We start from the raw sequence: 26,225 nt of genomic DNA, 5'->3' as shown, positions 1-26,225 counted from the left end.
CTAGCAACACCCGGGAATATAATCACAAACCTACAGAAAGGCTGTCCGGAAGAACCCCAATTCTTAGCCCTCAAGGCAGAAATATGGCAAGAACCAACTCATGGCAAGATCTGTCTCCAACACTAGGCGATAGAAAGACACCGATTGAAGGATTACAAATTACAAGGCCAAAGTTGGGAGTAGTCTCACGGGATAGTCGCCACGAACAACTGTTACCCATCAAACAAATCCCTGTGCAAGGCACCAGCTCCCACGATGAACCGCGGCCTCTGCCTGATAAATTAACACTTCCTAATAACAACCTCAAACACGAACTAGAAAAAGCGAAAGCTTTTTCCTCTGCCCAAGAACCATTTAGAAAGGTCGATGAGTATCCTCAAAACCAGGAACTACCCGCTCAAAAAGCAACCAACAAGGATGGCTCGCTCCCCTACAATGCTCCCCAGGATGCACTGCAGGAGGAAGCGACCAACACCATAACACTTCTTCCACAATACAAGACACGAGGTCGCGTGGACATATTGAACAGAGGGAATGTATTATGGCTATTACATTCTGTTGCAACTCTAGCAGATATCACCACCTCAGACTTACTTTCAATTGAATTTTTGCCTAACAATAGTAGTCAAAGTCCTGAAGCAACCAACACCAGATGGCGAACTCTGGATATAGCAGGCAGAATTTTAAGGGAAATGAATACATTTTTAAATTGGGGGATAATCCTGAAGTCTGTACCAAAACCACCTTATCCAACACCTTTTCTAAAGAACGCAAGAAACAACCCATGCCAGTCGACCTCCTGAAAGGAGCAAGGAGTAGATCGCCAGGGAAAAAGACAGATGCCAGCCTGACAACTGTAGTGCTACCAACTCAATGACAATCCGCCCCAACACATGCTCAAACAAATAACAATTGGGCATGCAGACAGCGGCTAATAACGTCAGTGAGCACAAATTGACAACAGTCAACTGCAGCTCTCACCCCTTTATCAAAGCGGGATGGCACCACAGTATGCATTTAGAATATCAACGGCTTAGCCTCCAAAGGGGGAGATCAAGAGACCTTAAACTATTTGAAATTCTTCGACCTAATTCTGCTCCAGGAGACCTGGGAAGACAAGCCCTTTTACCTGCAAGGTTACACCTCTTACCTATTCCCAGCAACCAAGGGCTCAGTATTTGGCCACCGCTCGGGGGGCTTACTGCTTTTGGCCTCCATTACCGAAATAAGAGAGATCGTTCCAATAAATATTCATTTAACACCCCCAAGCTGCATCCAGGCCATAAACCTAACGCTCAAGCTTAACGAGTACAAATAGGACATAATAGTAATAAATGTCTATGTACATCCCAAACAGAAAATAAGAACGGAAAAAGAGCTACATACAGAACTAAATAGAGTACTGGACGAGCAAGCCTCCGATCTCTTTAATATGCACCTCCTAGGGCTCACTCAAGATGATGACCTTATACAAGACCTCACAGGAGCATGGGAAATCCCGCCGCAAGGAAAAGCACACTCCATTAAGCCAGCAAAAAGTGCGGAAAAACTGCTCCGGGAACTGGAGCAACTAAACTTGAGAGCCCTAAATGGTCGCTTCAGGGAAGACAACCCACCCGCAGACACGTTTCTCTCAGCAACAGTTTCCTCACACCTTGATTTTACTTTTGCTACTCTTACAATGTTTAACAAAATTGCTACCTTCAAAATTGGAAACAACAAATTAAGCGATCATATGCCACAAGAGTTAAGCCTTTTCGCAACTCCTAGTCATACATTAGACAAAAGAGCAACTATCGTACTGGACGAAACTAGCAATCTCAAAAGAATAAGGTGCAACTCCAACAACATCGAGGAAATATCACTTAAAGTTAAAGATTTGTACAACCAATTAGACGACAGGGCAGCTGATCCCCAGGAACTCTGGGACAAGTTTGTTACATCTCTTGGTGTGGCATTTACCAACTGGCAGAGCAACGAAAAAAGCCCAAATTAAAAAAAACACAATCACTCCATAAACCAAACCCTAAAATTACTTCATAAGTCTCCAAACAACCTTAGTTTACAAACCACACTCCGTGAACTAAAAACAAGAGTAAAATGAAGAAGATGGGCAAACAAAAGAGCAAAGGATAACGAATTATGGGCGAAACTTCTTTTTGACGCCAACCAGAAAAATAGTGCTACATTCTGGCAGAGTGTCAATAAACCTCAGCGACCCAATCACCATGGCATAGATTCCAATATTGCAGAGGCTACATGGGCTGACTATCTCTTCAAACACTAAAAATTTTGAACAAAAATCCACCAGCCCCGTCTCGTACCATCAAGTAAAAATCTGTCCCAACAACCTCACAATGGAAGTGCCAAACCAACATAGCCCACATGAAGAGGCCAGCAGAAAAACAATGTTTACGCAGAAGGAGCCACAACTGTTACCAGTCCTAACATGCCCACTAACTACAGCAGATGAGCTGAACGATCTAGCAGAATTGGCAACACGAAAACAAATAGCGAGAGGCCAACGGGCAGGGGCCCCTGCCCCAAACGGCATCCGTCCAATGCTGTACAAATCTGACCCCGAATTTTGGAGCAAGGTATTAGTCCCAGTATTCAGACACGCCTTGGTGACTACCAAAATTCCAGAGTCATGGCTAGGCTCAATTATTAGCCCAATAAATAAACAGGGAGACGGGTCCGATCCAAACAACTTTCGATAAATAGCCCTCATAGACACCGAGGCAAAGTACTATGCGGGGATCATCTTAAATGACCGGACCTGTTGGGCCGCCACAAACTGTATCATCCCAGCTACACAAACAGGTTTTCGCAAAGGGCAAGGTACCTTCACAAACATCATGGCCCTAACCATGCTTATGGACTCTGCGAAACTGGGAAAGTATCCCTTATATCTCTGCTTCATAGATTACTCCGCAGCTTTTGATCACATAGACCGTAACAAACTTTGGCGTAAACTGGACAGCTGGGGGATACCATCCACCCTCCTAGATCAACTCAGGCTTTTGCATACTAATACGTGGTTAAGAATACAGTTAGGTGCTGGGACACACCTCTCAAGAAGAATCCCCACCAACAAGGGTCTAAAACAAGGATGCATACTAGCTCTGCTACTATTTAACCTTTTTCTGGCAGATCTACCCATGGAACTGGATAACTGTTCATCTCATGCACCAAAACTAGGCAACATGATACTAACAAACCTGTTATATACTGATTACCTAGTCCTGATTAGTCGGACCCCCATTGGTCTTCAGCACCTCCTGGACCTCACTCAAAACATTTCTGAACGAAACTCTTTGACAATAAATTAAAAAAAAAACTAAAATCATGATAGTAAAATCACAAGAAGACAAACCCCAGTTGGATCCTGGAAGGTAACCAAATAAGCTGTGTAACAAGCTACAAGTACTTGGGCATCCTTTTAGATCAACACAACTCCTTCAAGCCACAAATGGAATCCCTACGAAGGAAGGGAACTACGACCTACCTAGCGCTCAAACCTCTGAAGAAGCTGCTGCCAGACCTAATGTTAGATCCATTCTTAAAGGTCTTGTAAGCTAGATTACAGCCTACGATCACCTACGGGAGCGAATCATTAAAAGGGACAGACGCAGCAACTCTGAACAGCATAATAGCGACCTCTTATCGAGCGATTTTGCAGCTCCCCAAATACGTTTCTCCAGCCCAAATAAGGCTTGAATTTGGGCTTCAAAACCAGCCGATTGGACGACGGGGAGCCTACGTCAAATGCTGGAACAAGATCAATACAGCTGAAGAGGGGACTTTGAATAACCACCTCTTGGTAGAGTTGTCTAGCACTGGAAAATCGCCAGCAAACAAATACCTCCAGGAATCCATCAAGATCCTAGGCCTGACAGACCTATGGAATTGCCCAACGGCTTCTCCAGTCTTTAAAAAAATTGTTACAAAGACCACAAGACTAATATCAGACATGGTGGACAAGAAAACATTATCAAAAAGAGCCCATGGTTGGGCTGTGCTAAACAACTATGACATCCTTAAACCACAACCCTACCTCAAGGCAGGCACTAAGCTGGTGACAAAGATTTTTTTTTTTTTAATGGAGATTGGGAGTCGGCTCAATCGCCCCGTTTTTACCGCCATGGGAAAAAAGAGGAGGAGACCGACCATGCCACATGTGTGCATGCGGCACAGAAAACCTTATTCACATTATTTGTAGCAAACTAAAGGACATAAGGTGCACGCTACTAAAACCAACTTTTAACCAGCATGGAGTCAGGTCATACAGACAGGCAGTAATGCTGTGCTTCAACCCTACTTTAGTACAGCTAAACTGCCGCCTCACAACAGTTTTTGATCTCACTACACTGAGACTGAAAAACGTAACATCATTGGCCGTGAATTCTGCCTCACAAGATGGCTCATCAATACAACTTCGAGAACAACCTTAACAGCTCTATGTCGCCTAAAACAGGCACAACCAGTAACTGCTTGCAGCTTGGGTCCATTTTTAACGCTTAGGGTACTCTTAGGAAAAACTAGATAATCCAGAGTGAAAGCTTTGCAAGAGTCTTTGGCAGAGTGAGAATCTAAAAAATAAATTCTACTAAACAATCTTTTAGACTGAGCACCAATTGTTAAGGAAATGGCCTTTTTATGTTATAATCTTAATAGGTTTTTTTTTAAACCTTTATTACAAATTTCAAAAAATATACAGACACGGGCCTACAACCTCCAGGCCGGCCGCCAACAAATGACATAATCATAACCACACCAATACAAGCAACAACAACAAATAACCAAGTTGCAGAGTAGTGTCACTGGCGGCGTTGAGAGGTCGCAAACATCACATATAGCGGTTTCATTTTAAGTGATGAAAAACAAACAAACAACGAACAAACGCACAAGGCAGCAAAATTCGAAGTGGCAAAAGGTGCTCATCACAGCAGGGAGGGATCCATAGAAGGACAGTAACAAATCTTAATAGTTTTATGTATAATAACAAAGGTGAATGTCTGCTTATTATTGATTAATTTTTATACTAACACAACCGGTTTGATTTTAATGACCATGTATGCAATGGTTTTAATTAATCAAGCATAATAATAAATTTACCTAATTTACCTCTGGGTGTAACTGCCGGTTTAATCCGCTAGGCGTTGATAGCTGAGTTTGTTCTCCCTTGCACTCAAAGACCCTGCCAGGTGGTTCACCACCAGGAAGAGCTTGTGGGGATCCAGTCATATCCAGAGGCATAGTGCCTCCTGGCATACGACACCATTCAGCTTTGCTTGCTGCAGCGCAACATGTCAGTTGTGTCGTCCATAAGCACTTGTAACAGCCTCCCTTTGATGGTTGCAAGAAAAGCTTTCAACTCCAAGCAGATGGCCCGCAACTCTAGGAGGTTGATAGAGGGCCATGCCTCTGCTGGAGACCTCTGATCTCCACCTCTCCCAGTTTGTCATCCGAACCCAAAAAGGAAGCATCTGTCACCACTGTCAACTCTGGGTGCAGTAGGCAAGAGGGGGCTGCTGCTGATCCAATCGCAGTCCAGTAACAACCACTGCACCATCTGTTGCAGTCTAGCCTGGAATCTGGACGTGGTTGGAGAGGTCCCATTAATGCCGGTCCCACTGACACATTAGATCACTCTGCAAAGCCCAGATGTACCACCTGGCGTGCTTGGCCAGCAGGATGCATATCAGTCCCAATAGCCTTGGAGTCGACACCACTGAAATCCAGGACAGCAGCTGAAAGGTCGGGGTCGTTGCCTGGATGTCTTGGACTCTCCTTTCTAAGGGAAAGTCATGAAACTGAATCATGTCCAGAATGGCTCAGATGAAGGGGAGGGTCTAAGAAGGAGTCAAGTGTAACATTGACACATTGAGAGTGAACCCCAGAGATGACAGGCTTGCCATAGTCAGGTGGTGGTTGATGACTGCCTGGGGCAAGCCTGCCTTCAACAGCCAGTAGTCAAGGTAGGAGAAGACTGAGGCCCAAAATCTGAAGGTGTGCTGCTACCACCACACTTTTGTGAACACCCAAGGGGGCTGGTAGGACCAAAGGCGAGCACAGCAAATTAAAAATGCTCTTGTCGCACATGTAGTGCGGATGGGCCTGCAGGATGGGTATATGGAAATAGGAGTCCAGCATATCCAACGCCGTCATCCAGTAACCAGGGTTGAGTGAGAACAAGACCTGGACCAGTGTAAACATCTTGAATTTTTCCTTCTGGAAGAAGACGTTGAGAGTGCACAGGTCAAAAATAGGGCAAAGGCATCAATCTTTGGCACCAGAGTAGTGCGAATAACAACCACAACATACTTCTGGCACTGGCACTCTGTCCATATCTCCTTTGGCCAAAATGACTTGCACTTCCTTTGTAAGAAGGACAGATGGTCTTCCATCAGTTGCTCTGGAGACGATAAAAGGTACGTCTAAGTAACAATAAAAGGCAATGTGTAGCCCTTCTGGACTATCTGCAGGACATACCTGTCCAATGTAATGTTCTGCCAACCCAGCAAGAATCGGCAGATCTTGCCTCCAACCAGGTGGCTGTGCCACAATAAGGGCATGATAAAGGGTTTTGGCAGGTGGGGCTTTAGAGTGGGGCAGGGGGCAGAGACGTACGTTGACTTTGATCATTGGGGAGGAGGGCCCGTTGAAGGGCAGGTGCATTAAGGACAACTGGACATCACCTGAAAAACTGGTGGACTGCAGCTATTCATGGCAGCGAATGGTGACGCTGGTGCCAATGGCCTGCCCAATGGAATCGGTGATGTCTAAGCTACTACCAACTGAAAAGGGCATCTGTAAGTGCCTCATTAATGTGAAAGAGGGGCTCAGCTCCGTAGATGTTTGCCCAGGCTGGAGAACCTTCGTTAAGACATTGTTTTGACCTCTAGGGTGGGAAGCCGGAGGTCAAGAAATTCGTCTACACAACGCAGATAGCAGCGCCCTCTACTCAGAGTTAGAGAGCACCATGTGCAGCTTGTCCACAGGCGTCAATGGAGATGGTACTGGTGTCGAGATTCAGAGGACCGGCATGGAGCATGGCACAGGAGTCAGAACAGGAGCTGGTGGAGATCCAGTGGCAGATTTGGAGGGTCAACCCATAAATGGTATTCGAGCTGGAGGGCTGGATTGTGCCAGGACTAGTTGCAGGATAGGCTCTGACGTCGACTGACTTCAGGAGACAGATCAAGAGTCATGGTGATGCCATTGCACCTTCACAATAGAAGGTGAGTTACAGGAGGCGGCCCTGTCCCACTTTGAATTTTTGTACTTTTTCTTCAGCATACCTGAAGACTCGGAGTGCAATGATGACCAACCTCAGGACCTACTCCTGTGACTTCTGGACTGGGAACAGGACCAGAACCGACCTTTCGACTTTGACATTCTTGTCATGGAGCTCTTCGGTGCTTGGCAACATATTTTGCCTCACAGTGATGTGTGGCTTTTGGGTTAATCAACGCACCATCACTGCAAGCCTTAGAGTCATGGCTTAATACCAGGCACAACAGCCAAACCTGATAAGGATCTGTCACAGACATTTGTTTAGTGACACTCTTTACAGGGTTTAAAATCTTTGGTTTTGGGAGGTGACACTTCCCTTGCATACTGTAAGAATTTGTAAGAAAACTGTCTCAGAAAGACAAGAGGTAGCTCCGGATACACATCTAGTGGCATGGGAAGAAAGAAACTGATGTCAGTATGTGAGAGTGGTACCTATATATGCCCAAGTCATTTCTGGAACGGCATTACTGCAAAGCTGCACAAAGCCACATACCGGTGAGCAGAGGTACTGCTGAAAACATTTCTGGATACAGTCTGATGCATGGGGAATATTCAAAAGGTGAGGAGTCTGCAGTTACAAGTCTCTAGCAGAAACTTGAGAGAGTTCCCATTCACCAATAGATTGTGCCTCAGCTCTGTGAGCTATCTCAGTATGTGATATCACAGTAATATATGGTACTAATATAGTACACTAACATCAGTTCCACATCCTTTTCCCCCCATACCCTCAGAATCGGAGATCAGGCCAACAATACTGACATAAATTGTAGTGCATCATATCTAAATTGGGACCTTATTAAAAATTGCATGATGGCTTCTTAGAACAGGGAGACAGGCAGGGTTGAGGGGGTAGAATATGCAGGTAGACAGAGCAACCACAAAAAAAAGTTACCAAAGATAAGTAACTTGTTTTTGTACTGCAAATTCCTCGCCCCTTGAATCCATGCCCAAGCAGTACCTTCATGGTGGTGGGCAGGAGGAGCTGGTCAAACCAGAAAGTACTGAAACATATATCTAGCAAAATGGTCGGTATGCAGACTTCAGGCAATAATGCCTGGTGTATGTGTGGAACAAAGCCCACTTTGCATCACTGCAGTTATCCAGGACAGGGTAGACCCTTGATCAACACTAAAGGCAGATCAAAGGAACTCAGATTGCGTGCTTAAGGTGGGGCCTCTGGAGGTTCAGGTGCAGAACCTGCTCCTCACAACTGTGGGAGAAGGTCCATCCTAAGTGGGACAAGACAAGCACATTGGCGGCTGGCATGCAAGGAGGGAAGTCGGGCGGGAGGGAAACAAAACTTATAACAAATAAAATTTAAAAACATTTACCTTGGATCCTGGTGTGACATCCTCGCTTGGGTCCAGGCAGGCAAGGAGGCTGCAACACATCAGGACCACTGTGGGAGAAGGTCCATCCTAAGTGGGACAGGACAAGCACATTGGCGGCTGGCATGCAAGGAGGGAAGTCGGCGGGAGGGAAACAAAACTTATAACAAATAAAATTAAAAAACATTTACCTTGGATCCTGGTGTGACATCCTCGCTTGGGTACAGGCAGGCAAGGAGGCTGCAACACAGCAGGACCAGGAAGCTGCAGTAACCAATCCTGGCGCTGCTTTGATGCAGCATGAAAGCAGCACCAGGATTGGAGGGAGCAGCCTCTCTCGCCGCTCCCGAGGGCACTGGAGCCCCATGCAGTCTGGTGGCCATCGCAAGACAGCCACCCAAAAAGACATGTGTAGTTTAAATCTAAGTGCCCTGCTTATCACGGCTTTCTGCTGCTGCCTACTGACAGCAGCAGAAACCAGAAAGCCCCACCCCTGTTCCTGAGGCTCAGCTCAGAACAGGTTTTGGAAAACAAAATGGTAATAAATGAAGTATATTACCATTTTATTTTTCCATATCTGTGGGCAATTTGGTTTGAGGGGTGACGCTCCTCCGCCTTAACGGAGAAGCCGCCCCTGGACAAGCAAATCTGAAGACCACACCCTCCATGGTGAGTCCGGAATAATTAAGATCCCCTGTGTCAAGTCCTGAACTAGCTTCCTCAGAATCCAAGAAATCAGTTGAATGGGAGGAAGTGTATAGGGTCAATGAAAGACAAAATGCTTCTCCCAGAACTCTCCGCAGATAAGCTGCACAGCAAACAGCTGCGGGCAGTGAGCATTCCCACGAGTGGCACATTGATCCACTGGAGGACTGCCCCATAGGTTAAGCATGGACTGAACCACCTCCAGTAAATTTATACCAGCAGAGATCATCGGCACCCCCCTTCAGGAAACCCACCAGATTTTTCAAAACAGGCAGATATTCTGTGCCAGAGCCCAACACCACAGCTTTTGAGCTTCTAAACAAAGGGATGAAAGCCTATGCCATCGTACTTGCTTGCATACTCCATCAGTTGTATTATCAGGCAGGACTTGGATCGATTGACCGTAATTGGAAGGCAGAAAAACGTGGGGGCTGGATGACTCGGTCAGAGCTTAAGCACATTGACATGCAAATTCTGCGGTGAAGATGGCCATCGGCCTCTGAATTTTATTGCATCAAGGTGATCATCCTAGCTGAGAGAGGAGGCATCTGTAAACAGTGTGTCGACTCTGGCAGGGGGCAAAAGAGCCTCCCCCACATGAGGTAGTCTGACACCAGCCTTCATTGCAGATCATAAGTTAGGCTTGGGGAATAACTTATTCGTCAAACACACAAAAGGTGAAGGGAGGAATACTTGCAATAAGTCTAACCACTGACAATCGCTCGAGGTAGAATTCCAACCCATCGTTCTTTTGCCCACCATGCCACCTCAGTTTGAGCCAGCCATATGCAAATCAGTTTTTGATCCTACTCCAATAGAACAGTTCAGCCCGAACTGCCAGGCAAGGTCCTCCCCAATCACACCACAAGCAACCCAAAACCAGTTTCGACCTGTCTGTGGCTCTTCAGTCGAATGTATGTTGATTCCAATGGCACAGTGAGCACAGGACCTACATCGCATGTAAGAATGCCCGAAAACAGTGTGGGGTTGCTTGTGATCCCTTCTGATGGAGGCGCCGTCTGGTAGTTTAGGGTAAACTGTTCTCATGAGGAGCAGGGTTAGTACACATTTGCATAAGGCAGGCCTTTATCTAGAGTGGCACACTGGGCGAAAAACATTGGGTTGCAAACCTACTCTGAGCAGTTGACAGTGGTTAGAATATTTGTAAGCATTCCTCCCATCACCTTTTGTGTGATTGATATAATGCGCTAAGTTTCCTTTTTTTTTAAATTGATTTTTAAATCTGCCATATCCAAAAAAACACAGCAGCAAAGTACAGCGTCCACCTCCCACCCCTAACATTCCCGATCCAACATGTGCCCAAGGCAAAAACTGAAAAATCAATTTATTATTTTAGCCATTTCCATCATTTTGGTCCAATAAAAACATAAAATACAATATTCATAGAGCAATCTTTCTGGCCCCAATATAAAAAGTACATAAAATGCAAAGTTACATTTCATCAGTTTACAAATATGCATTCATTAGAGATAAAGTGACCTGTGCAAAAGTGCAAAGTGCAAGATACATGAAGAGCAGTGCAAAGAATGCATAAATAAAAATGACATGCCGGGCTAGGCCAATCTTCTAACCTTCAGTTATATGGATTAACTATCCCTCTAGTAATTTGTCAGCCAAACACGGGAATCAAAGAACTCTTTCCCCCTCCCTAGGTTTGCTGAGGGTTTGTCTGACGAAGCCAGCTAGACAGGGGTTCCCAAATAACCAAACCTTTTTTTGGGCTTGGATGCCCTTCTTAGAATATATAGCTTTTCCAAGGTTACATATTGATCATATCCGGGCCAGCCACTGTGAGAATAGAGGGGGGTTGGGATCTACCAAAGGAGATGTAATATATAGCCTATAAATTGCCATGGTGAGGAAATATTAGATAATGCCCTAAGTTTCCAAGGGTATACCCAGATCTGGGTCTCCTCCTCACTGTCCCATCCAAGCTATACCTTATTGACAAGGCCAAACAAGGCTGAAACTGGTCTGGGGCTGCTTGTGTTCTCTTCTGGAGGGGGGCCTGGCCTGGCAGTTCGAGATGGGACTGTTCCCATGAGGAGCAGGGTCAGTACTGATTTGCATAAGGCAGGCTTTTGTCCAGAGTAGCTCATAAAGTGAAAAACAATGATTGTAATGCTTCCCCGAGTGATTGCCAGTGGTTAGGCTATTTGCAAACATTCCTTCCATCACTTTTTGAGGGACTAAAATCTGAATGCTGGCTGTGTGGCTTCACCAATATTGGACCCTCTGAAAATGGAGACACCGCTGAAGTGCATGCCTGTGACATCAAGCTTGGAGTATAAGCAGGATGCAAAAGGCAATCAGTCCCAAGAGATGAAGGACTGTCAGAGCCAGAAGCAGAGCTTCCCCACAAAACATCAGGTTGATAGCTTGAAAGACTTGAGGAAGATGGTCTCCATGGAGAGGAGATACAGGGAGTTTGTTGCTTGCAAGTAGTCTGACAAATGATGTGGCGATCTCCCACTCAGCAGCCAGACATCGAGGTACAGAAATGTAAAGATTCCCAACCTGTGCAGGTGCACCATGACCAATGAAATCACAGCTGAAGACTCGGGGCGCTGACAATAGCACTACAAAACCATAGCAGGTGGCGCCCACCACAAAATATTGGTACCTGCTGTGTGACTGTAGGAAACATCCAGCAAGAGGGACACCATCCAGACTTTGGTTCCAGAGCCAAATCGGTGAGGAAAATCATTTTGAACGCGAAGGTCCAGGGCTGAGACCACCACCAATGCTGTGAACACGAAATGATGGGATATGCATCCCTGCCAGATTCCTTTCTTTGGGCCCATTCCATGGCCCCTTTGAACAGCTAAGGAAGAATCATAGGTTGATGAATGTGGGCATGATAGTCTGCGATGACAAAAGAACATAGGAATGAGAGGCAGTATCCCCTGGAAGGAAATGGGGTAGCCTTTCTCAGCAATTTGGAGGACCCATCCGTCTGAGGAGATAGACTGCCAGACTGCGAAATAAAAGGATTCGCTCCACCACAGTGTTCTCCATTTTCTCATGGGTGGATTAAAGTGATTTTGGAAGAGGGGATAGGGAAAAGAACTTCCAAAATAACTAATTGGACTACTGCAGTGGGAGCAAGGCCTCATGCAGCCAAACGTGCAGGCCTTGAGAATCTCTTCAGAACTTTTGATACTGCTGATGAAAAGGGGGGGTGGGGGGGGGGGGGGGGAAGTCAGCCCAACAGACAAAGCCATAGCCCGACCTTGCTAGAAGCACAGCTATGTTGAATCTGCTTTCTCTCTAAAAAGGGATGCTCCATTAGATGGCATGTCTACAAAATGTTCCTGGACATCTCCTTAAATGCCATTGGAATACATACAGGCACGATGGCAGAGGGCAATGGGAGGGCCCAGGAACTGCTACACTGAATCTGCTGTAAGTAGGCCAGCACAAAAGATCTGCTTAGCTGTGTCTTTCCCACTGGAAACATCTTCCAAACCATGAATACTAAGATAATCTGGTAGATTTGGGACAAACATCCTTGACATGATCCCTACGGCATTGGAATAAAAGGCCAGAAGACAAGTTGGGGTTGTAGAACAAAGGGCACAGCTCCTGTAAGGGAATACATTTATTTTTAATTGCCTTCGTCTTCTTCATCCCCAGAGCAATAAGAGTAAAAGGACAAGAGTCAGAATTTTATTTAGAGGAACAGGACGCCTGGACTACAAGGCTCTACAAAGAAGGGTGAGAAGTCAAGAATTTTGGGTCCCTCATAAGCCGGATGACAGCAGTAGCCAACCTGGCAGTTTATCAGAGGGGCAGACACTAACTTGTTCTACAATACCAAAATAGTGTCCATTAACGCCTTGCTAAAGATGTGCAAAGCTTCAATAGATGAGGATTCCATCTGTCAAATTTCTCAAAGGAGGTTAGCTTTGTTCTTTTTCACAGGTAAAGGCAACTCAAAGGCCTCTATGCCCTTGTGAGCCAATGCCGTAACCTAGGAAATGTCATCCACAGAAGGGACACTAGAGGAAGTTGTCAAGACCACTCATATTTTAATGTGCCAGATAGCCACCAGCATACATCACTGTAGTGGCACACAATGTTCAACATCTGAATGGACTCTGAATAAGAACCAAACAGCCTTTTAGGCCTGCCAAAGTATTGATGATGAGACAAAGGCATGTAGGGGCATTCCTCCTAAATCAACTGTTGTTCTTTATGTTGGGATTTGACCAAAATGGCTTTAATCTTCTGAAAATTTGCTATATATTTTGGAGTGGATTCAAACTCAACATCGGTACAGTGGAGGAAGGAACTGGTACCAGTGCATGAGCAACCGAGAAGTCCTTGGGTAGAGGAGAAGGATCAGCTGGCACTGGAGTGAACTCTGGAAAAGGGCAAATAAGGTTGCACTCTGACAGGGCTCAAGTCACTAGTTTGGGCCCTCTAAGACTATGTAGGGACACAGGGCACCATAAAGAAGTGGAGTAGAGCAGAAGAGGGTCAGCATTGCCTGCGTGAAAGATGCATTCTATGCAGTGTCAGCGCCAGAGGCTGGAAACTCCGGGTAGGAAGCAGGAGGCTCAGGGGCAACATTTGTTGCTGCATCCATCTACACCAAGACAGCATCGAGGCTGGAGTTGGGGAACGATGAGGCTGGTGTCAGTGAAGGACTCTGCTGACTGGAAAAACTACCCCATGTGATGGGTCAATGTCAAGAAATTGTAGAATCCATTTTGCCAAGCTTCTTGTGCCTTTTTCTAGAGAACTTGTCATTGGAATTGGCCATCTTTGATGACTTGCAGGTTGAAGGAGAGCTGGTTCAGGTTATGGGGCAGGATCAGGCTCTTAAGCAGCACCAGGCCCAACTTATATGCTGAGTCTATGCCATGAGTTTGGCCTACAGATTTTTGATAACCTTGACATGCAAGAGGCCACATTTTACACACAACTCGGAGTTGTGATTGGGAACCAGGCACTAGAGACAGATGCATTAGGTGTCCGATAGCAACATCTTGTTCCGACAGGGAAAATAAGGTTTAAACACTAAATTTTTATCAGAGAAGAAATTACTCCGTGATGTCATACATAGGGGTGAAACACTGCGCCGAGGCAACATTCATGGATGCAGAAAACCTACTTAAAGTTTCAGGTGGATTGAAGTGATAGCAGAAATCGCGTATCAAGGCGATCGCCCGTTATCTTGGTGACATGAAAATGAGCACTCATCAATGCAAATTAGAAACTCTACTTTAAATCTTTGAAGGTACTTCACAGGTGATAATTCATTACTTTCGATGGTACAAAATTAAGCGTCCATCGCTGCCAAGTAGATTTTCCGCCTTAAATCTTCTGAAGCTACTCAACAGATGAGAATTCAGCTAATCTTCGAAAATGCCCTGAAGAAGTTCCGTTTAAATTGTCTTTAAAGGAACGAAACGCGTTGGCTGTTTTTGTGTATTTATCAGCTATGAAATAACAGCTAAACAAAGATAAAAAAGAAATATTTTGGACTCTCTATTTTATGTATAGTGCACCTCTATTTGTTGTCATAGAGGAGAATCTATGATTGAGGAAGGTGAGGCAGCTAAAGTATCCATCAGAATATAACGGCTTGTTTCATGAAATTGTTTTACTGACGCTTGGCACTGACCACCACAAACCTCGATGGCCATCACTGAGAAATGTTAATTTTTCATTAACCAAAATAAAAACTAAAGTTTATTTAAAAATAATAACTGTATATGTTGATAATGGTATGGACCAGGAAATAATCCGGTCTTGCAACACCTAATGAAAGGCATCTTTGTACGCTCAACAGTGGAACAGCAAATAATCCGGTCTTGCAACACATAATGAAAGGCATCTTTGTACGCTCAACAGTGGAACAGCAAATAATCCGGTCTTGCAACACCTAATAAAAGACATCTTTGTACGTTCAACAGTAGAACAGCAAATAATCCTGTCTTGCAACACCTAATGAAAGGCATCTTTGTACGCTCAACAGTGGAACAGCAAATAATCAGGTTTTGCAACACCTAATGAAAGGCATCTTGGTACGCTCAACAGTGGAATAGCAAATAATCCGGTCTTGCAAAACCTAATGAAAGGCATCTTTGTACGCTCAACAGTGGAACAGCAAATAATCCGGTCTTGCAACACCTAATGAAAGGCCATCGAGAAGCTGCAAAAATATACGCAAACCCGAGATAGCAGGATGTGCCAGGCCCCTTTAACAGCCTGCGATCACAAACAATAGATATTTGCGTGGGCTGCTGTGACAATCCATTGGTAAAATGCAAGAAAATATAATACGGGGAAGATGTGACCTAAAGGCCAGTGCTGTCTGTAGGGTCCATCCCCCAAGTCAGGGTACCTGTCAATGACTATGCCACACACAGAGCTTAATATTACACGTGTTTATTCTTCTGCATGTAAATGCCAGCTCAACATTCTAAAACAAGCTCTTAGTGCATTCTGCTATAACACCTACGTCATAGCACTACGGAGTCTGGTAGGAACAAAAAGGGTTCCTTCATAAAAACTTGTAAGACACTACATCGCCCCCTCTCTTATATAAAAATCTAAACATTTTTTCTTTACAAACCAGCATACATACACATACATTTGTATCTCTTCAATTAGTCTTTCTGGTGCTTTAACTATACAACCTCAACTGGTTACTGGATGCTGGAAGTTGTCTTCAGTGTCCGATATCTTCAAAGATAGTGAAGAAACAACAACAGTCACTGGGTTTTCAGACTCAGTCTTTCGTTCACCACTTGGATCAGGAGACCAATGAGTTAAATGCCTAAAGTGAGAAGAGTCTCTGGTTACAGACGCTGGGCAGTCACCATATGTCCCTTGGTGGATATCACACAAAAGGGTTAAACACCATGGGGAACATCAGGCTTCCTTCTTCGCATCTGCCGGGAGATCACAAGATCTCCTTCTTTGAACATGAGGTGCCTGTCGCCTCTAGTCTGCATAGGATTTCATTTTCTGCTTGTTAACCAAGTCCGTTATGCGAGTGGTACTTTCACTACTTTCTCGTTGGTTGGGCCGCTGAGGCAACTTGGTTGTCGATACTCTCCCGAACATCAAAGTTGCAGGACCTTCACCCGTGGTCGAATGCAGTGGTGAACGATAGACTCATGAGGTAGAATTCAGTACAGTTTTCAACTTGAGACCTTCAAGAGTAGCATGCTGTACCATTTTCTTTAGCGTATTCATAAAACGCTCAATGAGTCCGTTGGCCTGCGGCCACAAAGGTGTGCTCTTCTGATACTTTATGATTAGAAGCTGTAGAAAATCCTTTAACTCCTGACTAATAAAGGGCAGGCCATTATCAGATTTCACAATGGCTTGAATGCTCCATGTTGCAAAGATGCTATCCAGTATCTCAATGACACTTTCATGAGTAGTGGATGAAACATCTATGAGCGGGAATATTCATCCACAATTACAAATGATGCCCATTATCAAGTGGACCGAAGAAATAAATGGGTTTTCTTTTCCTAGCATGCTTAGGGATTCGGACATATTCAACATATATTGAGTCACGTTTGTAAAAATGCATTTGCATAGATGGCAGGACTTCAGTTCATTTTCGACTTGCTCGTCTAGATATGGGAACCAAACACAATCTCGAACAGCTCTCTTTGTGGCAGCTATACCATGATGTCCTTCGTGAGCCACTTCTATCATTCCCTTTCGCGGACTCTCTAGAGTTAGGATTCTCGATCCTCATAGCACGACTCCTTCCTGAGTTATGGACAGTTCATCTTTAACATTCTTGCATTTTTTTATATTCATGAGGGGTCGAGTGTGTCGGTTCCATGAATGATATGTAATTAGTTCTTTCAATTGCAGCATATCACTGTCATGACCTGTGGCAGTGATAATCTGGGCTAACAATATGGCAGCTGGTGTATTTGTTTTGACAATTAGATATATATAGGCCTCACCGTCTTGGATGGAGTACCTTGACCTTGTATAGGCACTCTGGAAAAGTAGTCAGCAGGATTCTGATCCCTTCCTGGACGATGCACAATGGTATAATTGTACTCTTGCAATCGAAATCCCCATCTTTCATTGCGAGAAGGCATCTTGGCTTTTGGATTACCAAATATAGTCAGTAATGCTTGATGATCAGCTACCAATGTACAAGGTTTTCCATACAGAAACACATGGAAGTATTAACAAGCTCATACCACAGCTAAACTCTCTTTCTCAGGTTGTGAGAAAGGACGTTTTGTCTGGGACAAACTTCTACAGGCATATTTCACAATATGCCTTCGTGCATTTGGATGTCCACTGTGCTAGCATCAACAACAACCTCGGGATGATGTTTTGGATTGAAGTAGGTCATTTCAGCAGCACTTTTAATGGTTTGTTTAACATTCTTAAAACGTCTCGTGCATTCTTGCGACCACTCAAATGAAACATTTTTCTTCGACAACTATCATAATGTAGCACTTACAGTAGCAAAGTATCTTATGTATTGTGAATACTAACTGGCCAAGAAATAAACGTAGCATAGAAACTCTTGTGGGGGGGGGATCAGCATTTCATAGGGCTTGGACTTTTGCTGGACCAGGTGTCATGCCCCCATTTGAAAAGATATGGCCAAAGAATTTCAACTTTGTCTTATGGAATTCACATTTGTCTGCATTTAATGTCAAACCAAGCAAAAACCAAAGTAAATGATGGACGGAGTGTTGAACATTGCAAGCACTCACCCCCAGTCAACTGATCTGGGTTTAATCCATCACAATTCTTTAGCCCACTCTGCCACCCCAGTTCAGACATGGCCATATTCAAATCAGTCTGACCCTGTGCCTCATGGGAACAGTCCAGCCCGAACTGCCAAGCCATGTCTTCCCTGGACCGGAAAAAAGCTTCCTAGGACCGGTTTCTGGCATTTCAGCCGTCTTCAGCCAGGTTTGCTTGAATCCAGTGGCAAAGTGAGCAAGGGACTCACGTCTGGGCATACCCTGCCAACTTATGGCGAACAAAGCAAAAACCAAAGTAAATGATGGACGGAGTGTTGAACATTGCAAGCACTCACCCCCAGTCAACTGATCTGGGTTTAATCCATCACCATTCTTTAGCCCACTCTCCCACCCCAGTTCAGACATGGCCATATGCAAATCAGTCTGACCCTGTGCCTCATGGGAACAGTCCAGCCCGAACTGCCAAGCCATGTCTTCCCTGGACCGGAAACAAGCTTCCTAGGACCGGTTTCTGGCATTTCAGCCGTCTTCAGCCAGGCTTGCTTGAATCCAGTGGCAAAGTGAGCAAGGGACTCACGTCTGAGCATACCCTGCCAAATTATGGCGAACAAAGCAAAAACCAAAGTAAATGATGGACGGAGTGTTGAACATTGCAAGCACTCACCCCCAGTCAACTGATCTGGGTTTAATCCATCACCATTCTTTAGCCCACTCTGCCACCCCAGTTCAGACATGGCCATATGCAAATCAGTCTGACCCTGTTCCTCATGGGAACAGTCCAGCCCGAACTGCCAAGCCTTGTCTTCCCTGGACCGGAAACAAGCTTCCTAGGACCGGTTTCTGGCATTTCAGCCGTCTTCAGCCAGGCTTGCTTGAATCCAGTGGCAAAGTGAGCAAGGGACTCACGTCTGAGCATACCCTGCCAACTTATGGCGAACAAAGCAAAAACCAAAGTAAATGATGGACGGAGTGTTGAACATTGCAAGCACTCACCCCCAGTCAACTGATCTGGGTTTAATCCATCACCATTCTTTAGCCCACTCTGCCACCCCAGTTCAGACATGGCCATATGCAAATCAGTCTGACCCTGTCCTCATGGGAACAGTCCAGCCCGAACTGCCAAGCCATGTCTTCCCTGGACCGGAAACAAGCTTCCTAGGACCGGTTTCTGGCATTTCAGCCGTTTGGGCTGGACTGTTCCCATGAGGCACAGGGTCAGACTGATTTGCATATGGCCATGTCTGAACTGGGGTGGCAGAGTGGGCTAAAGAACGGTGATGGATCAAACCCAGATCTGTTGACTGGGTGTGAGAGTTTGATTGGTTCTGATGCTCCGTCCATCACCACCCCCTTTTGTACCGCTTTGTTCGCCATAAGTTGGCAGGGTATGCTCAGACGTGAGTCCCTTGCTCACTTTGCCACTGGATTCAAGCAAGCCTGGCTGAAGACGGCTGAAATGCCAGAAACCGGTCCTAGGAAGCTTGTTTCCGGTCCAGGGAAGGCATGGTTTGGCAGTTTGGGCTGGACTGTTCCCATGAGGCACAGGGTCAGACTGATTTGCATATGGCCATGTCTGAACTGGGGTGGCAGAGTGGGCTAAAGAACGGTGATGGATCAAACCCAGATCTGTTGACTGGGTGTGAGTGTTTGATTGGTTCTGATGCTCCGTCCATCACCACCCCCTTTTGTACCGCTTTGTTCGCCATAAGTTGGCAGGGTATGCTCAGACGTGAGTCCCTTGCTCACTTTGCCACTGGATTCAAGCAAGCCTGGCTGAAGACGGCTGAAATGCCAGAAACCGGTCCTAGGAAGCTTGTTTCCGGTCCAGGGAAGGCATGGCTTGGCAGCTTGGGCTGGACTGTTCCCATGAGGCACAGGGTCAGACTGATTTGCATATGGCCATGTCTGAACTGGGGTGGCAGAGTGGGCTAAAGAACGGTGATGGATCAAACCCAGATCTGTTGACTGGGTGTGAGTGTTTGATTGGTTCTGATGCTCCGTCCATCACCACCCCCTTTTGTACCGTTTAATGTCAAACCAGCATTGGAAAGTAAACAACATACAAGTATGAGAGCTTTATCGTACTCCTGTGTAGCTGCAAACACCAATATGTGATTACTATTAATTACTATATAATGCATTCACAGCAGGTTGCAGGATACATCAAATGACGTCTTGGAAAAGTTCTGCAGACGATGATACACCAAAACAGAGTCTATATTATATATATATATATTTATATTTATATCTGCTTCACAAACATACATACAGACTCCTATTCAGAAGTCACTGGCTTCACCTTAAAACGGATTCAATCATTCCTCCAAACCTGAATTAGGTGTCAATCAAATCACCACCTTAGAAGGTGTTGAGTGGAGAAGTACCAAAAGGGATCCTCACAATGAAACTATCCACTATCACCTAAAACGTAGACTGGACACCTATTTCTCTGAATGAAGAGGTTCTACCACCTTATTGTGGCAGTCATGAATGGTCATATGTCGTGGCCAACTGGTTTCTGGCACGGGGTGCTGGTGGGTACTGAAAACAATCCCTCTTTGGGATTGGTGGGGATCATGTAAGCATATGTCCTTGAATTCCTACCTGGTTTTTCCAGTATAGGACTGCAGGGGCTAAATCTCAACAGGGCCAGAATGAAGAACGTTGGGAGGAGGTGGTTATCTGACAAAGCCGCCATGCTGGCTTTGGCACAGTTAATAACAGCACAACATCTATGAAGCACAAATATCTTTGGGACCTAGATGGTGATTTTATGTACTGATTTTGAAAATCAAAATTAGGAACCAAAGATCTAAGAAGGTGCACTTTTTCGAACAGAGAAAGGGGAGTCAGAGGAAGCGACTTGAAGCTGAGCATTGTGGGGGTAACCTGAGCTCCTCTTTCACTGTCCTATTTTAAAAAAAATGGTGAATGAAAATGTAGTCTGGTTACTTCGGGAGAAGATAGTTCTTTGTGAAGCTGGGGTTTTTACAAGGAGAAAGACACTCACTCCCTGCTCTCTTTGAGTGCTTCATGTTCTACATTCTTGGCCTCTCCTGTATACCACACTAAGGAAGAGGGTATATCTTCTGGAACCCTCCTTCTGAGAAAAAAAATACGATTTGTCCAGATATATTGAAAAGGACAGATCAGAAAGGTGGGAACTAAAGCAATATATACAGCAAATTAAAAATAAAGGAACAAGAGGTTTTTACAACAGCCTTCTAGACTACAATTGTTGGTGGGAAATTATACTGAATCACATTTTTCTAAAGACGCCAATGCATAACTCACCCAGACATAATGAAGAAGAAATTACATTAGTGGAAATATGTTAGATTAAGTTCTGTCCGGGTATTAGACAGCTATCATCTCTTTTTGCACCCTGGAATTTATTATTAGGCTTTGGCACATCTAGGAAAAGAGAGCTCAGGTGTCGGGAGGCCGGATGGTGTGAGGGTACAACCCTCCCGGATAATTCAGGATCTTGTAAAAAGGGTAGTTTTGGGGTTAAACCAGTTGCGATAAGGGTAGTGATGGCAGATGAGGTAAGTTAGGGTTACTGAAAATGGAAGATATAATACAGGTCATTCAGGTAAGATGGTGACTGGGAGCACCAAAAAATGAAAAAGGAAAGCTATCTGATCTACTGTTGTGAACATAGGTAGCAGGTTCCATAAGAAATGTAAGGTTTTCTTTCTTCGTGTGACAAATAAAGAGCTTATTAAATGCTCCAGAATAAAAAGGGGCATTGTGAATATAAGCGGTCTACAAAACTCTGGAGAAGATATTTTCTACTACAAGAAACACACATTCTAATTGAACAATTAGACCTGCTGAAAACAATCTGGGCATCTTTTGTGACAGCATCGAAATAGCAGGTTTCTACAAGGAGTGGTGCTCCTCAGATTAGGAAATCCTGTAATAATAATTTGCAGAAACAAGTATAGATAGGCTGGATTAGTCGGCTGACTGCATAAAAACAAATGCTTTACACTTGTCATTATATTTGGTTCCGTATAGATGATCTTTCCAGTTTTTTTTTTTTTAACAACAACATTTTCATTTTTATAGGTACAATATGGGCATAGCCCAACAAGTACAAAGTATATAATGAAAAAGACAGCCATAGCGTACCTGATTTTAGGTTTCAACAGAAACTTGGCCTGGAGAACACCATGCCAGGTAATTAACGATCCACACCGAACCCAGCTAACTGCGTATTGTACACGTTACTTACCTTCGGTAACGATGTATCTGGTAGAGACGATTCTAGCCGCAGATTCCTTCATGTAGAATTATCCCCAGGTGTGAGACTGGACCCGGAAAACTTTCTTGCCCAGCATCTCTGCGCGCCGGGGGGCGGTACCTTGTGACTCCGCCCGACGTCTTCGGCGGGCTTGACGTCAGCAAGGTCACATAAACTCCACCCCGGCGCGCTGACATCAGTTTGCTTTGGAGAACTTTTCCACGCCACAACGTGGAGCTATCACAACAAAACTGAGGAGCGCATGGGAACAGTGTGCGAAAAAACCAGAGAAACAAAGCGAGGGAGAGAGGGAGAGAGAGACAAAAGGTGAGGAACAGCACCAGGCGGCACCGAGGCACCAGGAGGCTACAACAGGAAAGCCAAAGCAGGAAGAGAGTAGACCACATCTGAGGAACAACTGTGGAAGCCAGGTGGTAGCACCGGGCAACACAAAAGTACCAGAAGACCACATCAGTAAAGTCACAGTAGGGAGAGCGGAAAGCACCCCTCCGTGGAACCACCGTGCCAGCCAAGGCGAGAGCCGGGTTGGAGGCACAAGCAGTGGAAAGCGCTGGAAGAGAAAGAGAGAGCGAGAGAGAGACTGCAACCACAGACCACACAGCAAAGGGCCACATGCCCAGAACAGAGGGGCAACAGCAATCCACCCCTAGACTACACAGTCAATGAGGGCCAGAGCCTCTGAACGGAGCAGGAGGCCAAAGACAGGCAAAAGAACCCCCAGCATAGAAGACTGCAAGGGGATCAGAAATTGTAACAACAGAGGAAAAAGAGCAAAAGCAGGCCCCTACACTGGAGAGAACCCAGCTGGAGGGAAGTCCGACAGGCAGAAAACAAAAAGGACCCCCACAGAAGACAAGCCACCCTAAGGGAGGCTAGTGCAGAAAACCAAGCTGAGAGTCCTTGCAGAACGGGGAGGAAGGGTGGGTCATGAAGGAATCTGCGGCTAGAATCGTCTCTACCAGATACATCGTTACCGAAGGTAAGTAACTTGTACATCTGATAGAGACTACTATCCGCAGATTCCTTAACGTAGAATAGATACCCTAGCCATACCCAGATGGGAGGAGGGCCTGCGAGAGAGCCTCCCCACCAGGAGAGACTAGGGCTCCAGCAGGGGACATGGCACAAGAAGGAAACGGCTAGGATATCCAAGCCCAACCAAGAGAAAAGAGTGCCCAACACCCCGCAGGGGCAGACAGCGCCCCAAAAGCCTCAAGGAACGCAAGGGCCACCTTGAACCCAGTGAGAAGAGGTAGAACCAAAGGCAGGGCCCACCATAAGAAACACAGGCATAGAGATAAAAAAGAGCTGAATACACCTTGGCCGCAAACAGCGGGCAAGGCCGGAACGGTGCCACTGCCAACAGCACAGGCGGAAGAAGAAAGGCACCGTCGCGTGAAGCCCCAGCGGAACCAGAGGCAGGGGCACAAGGAAACACATCAAGATCACAACGGAGGAGGAGAACAAGCAGGCCTGCACGGGCATGCGCCACCAGTAACAGGCAACACCATGGAACAGCGCACACCAGACAAGGCAGACGCCAGCCGAAGGCAGAGACCAGGGTGGGCCAGGACACACACTGACCCACGAAGAAGTGGAGGAACCGGCAGAAAAGAAAAAGAGACGGAGGACGGCCTAAGCCTGCCACCAGAACACAGAGGCCAAGGAAAGCCAAACTCTCTGGAGCATCAGACCGAGGACCAAGCCAAAACACAAGACAAAAATGCAGAACCGCTACAACCCGATGCCGCCGACAGCAGGCCAGACCGGCCAAGCGACGTAGCGACAAGGGGAAAGACGGATCTAGCACAAGCTGCTTCAATACAATTGGCAAGAAGATTGCACCTGCGACATACCGTGACGCCACGGAGAGCAAGTAACCCAGAAAGGGCGACCACCCCTCTCCAGCACAGGACAGAGCTATGTAATAGCTACAAGTACCTCACATAGGGTAGGTAACGTCCCAAGAACCATGGGAACACCTCTTAGGAAAAAATATCCGCAGCAGATGACAAAACAGAAAGACCTGCTTACCAGCAGCCAATAAAGAAGACACAAAAGGCCTAATCTCAGGGCCTACCAGGCTTACCAACAGCCAAAACCACAAGTCAACAAAGGGCCGGACCAGCAGCCAACAGCACCAAGGGCCCAACAAAAGGACCCCAAGGGCACAGGAACCATACAGAACACACAACCCTGGCTACCCATTACAAGGCCCCAGGAAAAACAACGGAGAACACCGTCCAAAAAACAGACTGACAGTCAGGTCACTGAGGAAGGGGGAGGGGGAGGAGGAGGAGGACGAAGCCCCGCAAGAAAACTCTGAATGGCAGAATCCGCAGGGGCGTGGAACAACAGAGTGCCATCAAAGGGAAGGTCAACCAGCTGTTCCCTGATGTTCTCAGAGAAAACACTATCCCGTAGCCAGGCATGGCGACGAAGGGCCACCGAAGTAGCCATGGTACGACCAAGTACCTCCGAAATGTCCAGAGCCGAGCGAAGAATAAACGCCACCAGCTCCCGGCCATCCAACACATAGTGCCGCAGATCAACGCAGTCACCCTCCTGAGACGCAGAAGACATAAGGGACTCCGCCGAATCCCACAAGCAAGAAGTGGCCCTGGCCAACACACAACGAGTTTTAAGGGCCCGCAAAGCAGCACTGGAGGAGGCGAAGATGTTGCGCCCCCAGAAATCTAACCACCGGGCCTCCCGTGACCGGGGAGACAACACCGATGGCAAGGAGGGAAAGGCAGTCTGTAAAAGAGGGCCCCTGGTAGAAGGGTGGAGGGAAAGACAGACAGGATCATGCAGAGCAGGACGGTGGCAGTGAAGAAGAGGCTGGGGCACTGGGTCCCCGTGGCAGGACGCCCCCAGGCACCCAAAAGAGAATTGTGGAGCGCAGCCTTGAAGAGAAGAAGCAGCTCCCGTCCACCAGAGCCCTGATGGAGAACCTCCAGCAGATGATCCGTGGGAAATGGGCAGCTGGATCGCCCATACGTAAGATTCCTGCAGCCATGGAAACAGCCCGAGCGAAGGCAGCACTCGCCTCCATAGGGCCCCACAGCGGGGAAAGCAGTTCCTCCGTGGGCGACGGCTGCAAGCCAAGGCGGCCATCCCCCAGCCCAACCGGAGGAAGGAAAGGCCAGGCTCGAAAAGGAGGAGGGTGGACCGATGAATGGGGAACCTGAGGCGCCTCCGGCGAAGACTACGGGAGCGGTGATAGCGAAGAGCCGTCCTTAGAGGACGCCGGGGAAAAGGCCACGACACGGCGACCTGTCTCCGGAGACGATGAAACCAACAACCGCCGAACCTCTGGAGAAGAGGGGGTGCCCGAAGACGAATCAATGACCCAACGTCGTCCCGGCGCCGTAGAGTCGGCCACCGGCATCAGGTCAACATCAACCGACGCCAAAGGGGACGCCAGAACGACCTCCGTCACAAAGCGTGGCGCAGGAGACCGAGGCGGGGTCAGAGCCAGGGCATCTAAGGAACTGCGCCGAAAAGGTGTCGACTCGACCTCCGACGAGGCAGCCGCCTGCGTGGAGGGACAAGAGGGGCCCGGGACACGCCCCGACCCCTAGCCAGCCCCTGAGGCGCCGCCAGGGCCAGCAGCCGACGGCGCCTGACAAGAGGACCGAGGGGGACTCGAGGACACACCCAGAGCCCTGGCAACCTCCCGCGACACCACAGAGACCCCCGCAGGGGTTTGTGGCAAGGCAGAGGCGCCGTGGTCCAAAGGAGGGAACCCCAAAGGGCTGCACCCCGACGGCACCACATGCTCCGAACTTGGATCCGAACCTGTCTGTGCCGGAGCCGCTGGTGACGTCGCAGGAGTCCCCGCACGCGGCAAGAGATCCGCAGACGAGCACGTCTTGATGCCCGAAG

The 26,225-nt window shown here is 46.7% G+C and overlaps 1 protein-coding gene across 4 annotated transcripts in view; it reads right to left on the bottom strand.

Annotated features, from left to right (window-relative positions):
- Nucleotides 1-26,225, bottom strand: part of ZSWIM8 (zinc finger SWIM-type containing 8) — a 2,297,361-nt gene that overhangs the window by 838,764 nt on the left and 1,432,372 nt on the right. For 2 of the 4 annotated variants that reach the window (XM_085603514.1, XM_085603515.1), the window contains exon 18: nucleotides 8,631-8,717. The exons of the other annotated variants lie outside the window; for them this stretch is intronic. In XM_085603514.1, coding sequence (XP_085459640.1) covers nucleotides 8,631-8,717 — 87 coding nt within the window. The remainder of the gene's footprint in view (nucleotides 1-8,630; nucleotides 8,718-26,225) is intronic. 4 annotated transcript variants of the gene reach the window in all.

This window comes from Triturus cristatus, chromosome 1_2 (genome assembly GCF_964204655.1).
Source record: "Triturus cristatus chromosome 1_2, aTriCri1.1, whole genome shotgun sequence".
NCBI classification, from domain to species: Eukaryota; Metazoa; Chordata; class Amphibia; order Caudata; family Salamandridae; genus Triturus; species Triturus cristatus.
The sequence above is the reverse complement of the archived record's forward strand: the minus strand, read 5'-3'. Positions and strand labels throughout refer to the sequence as shown.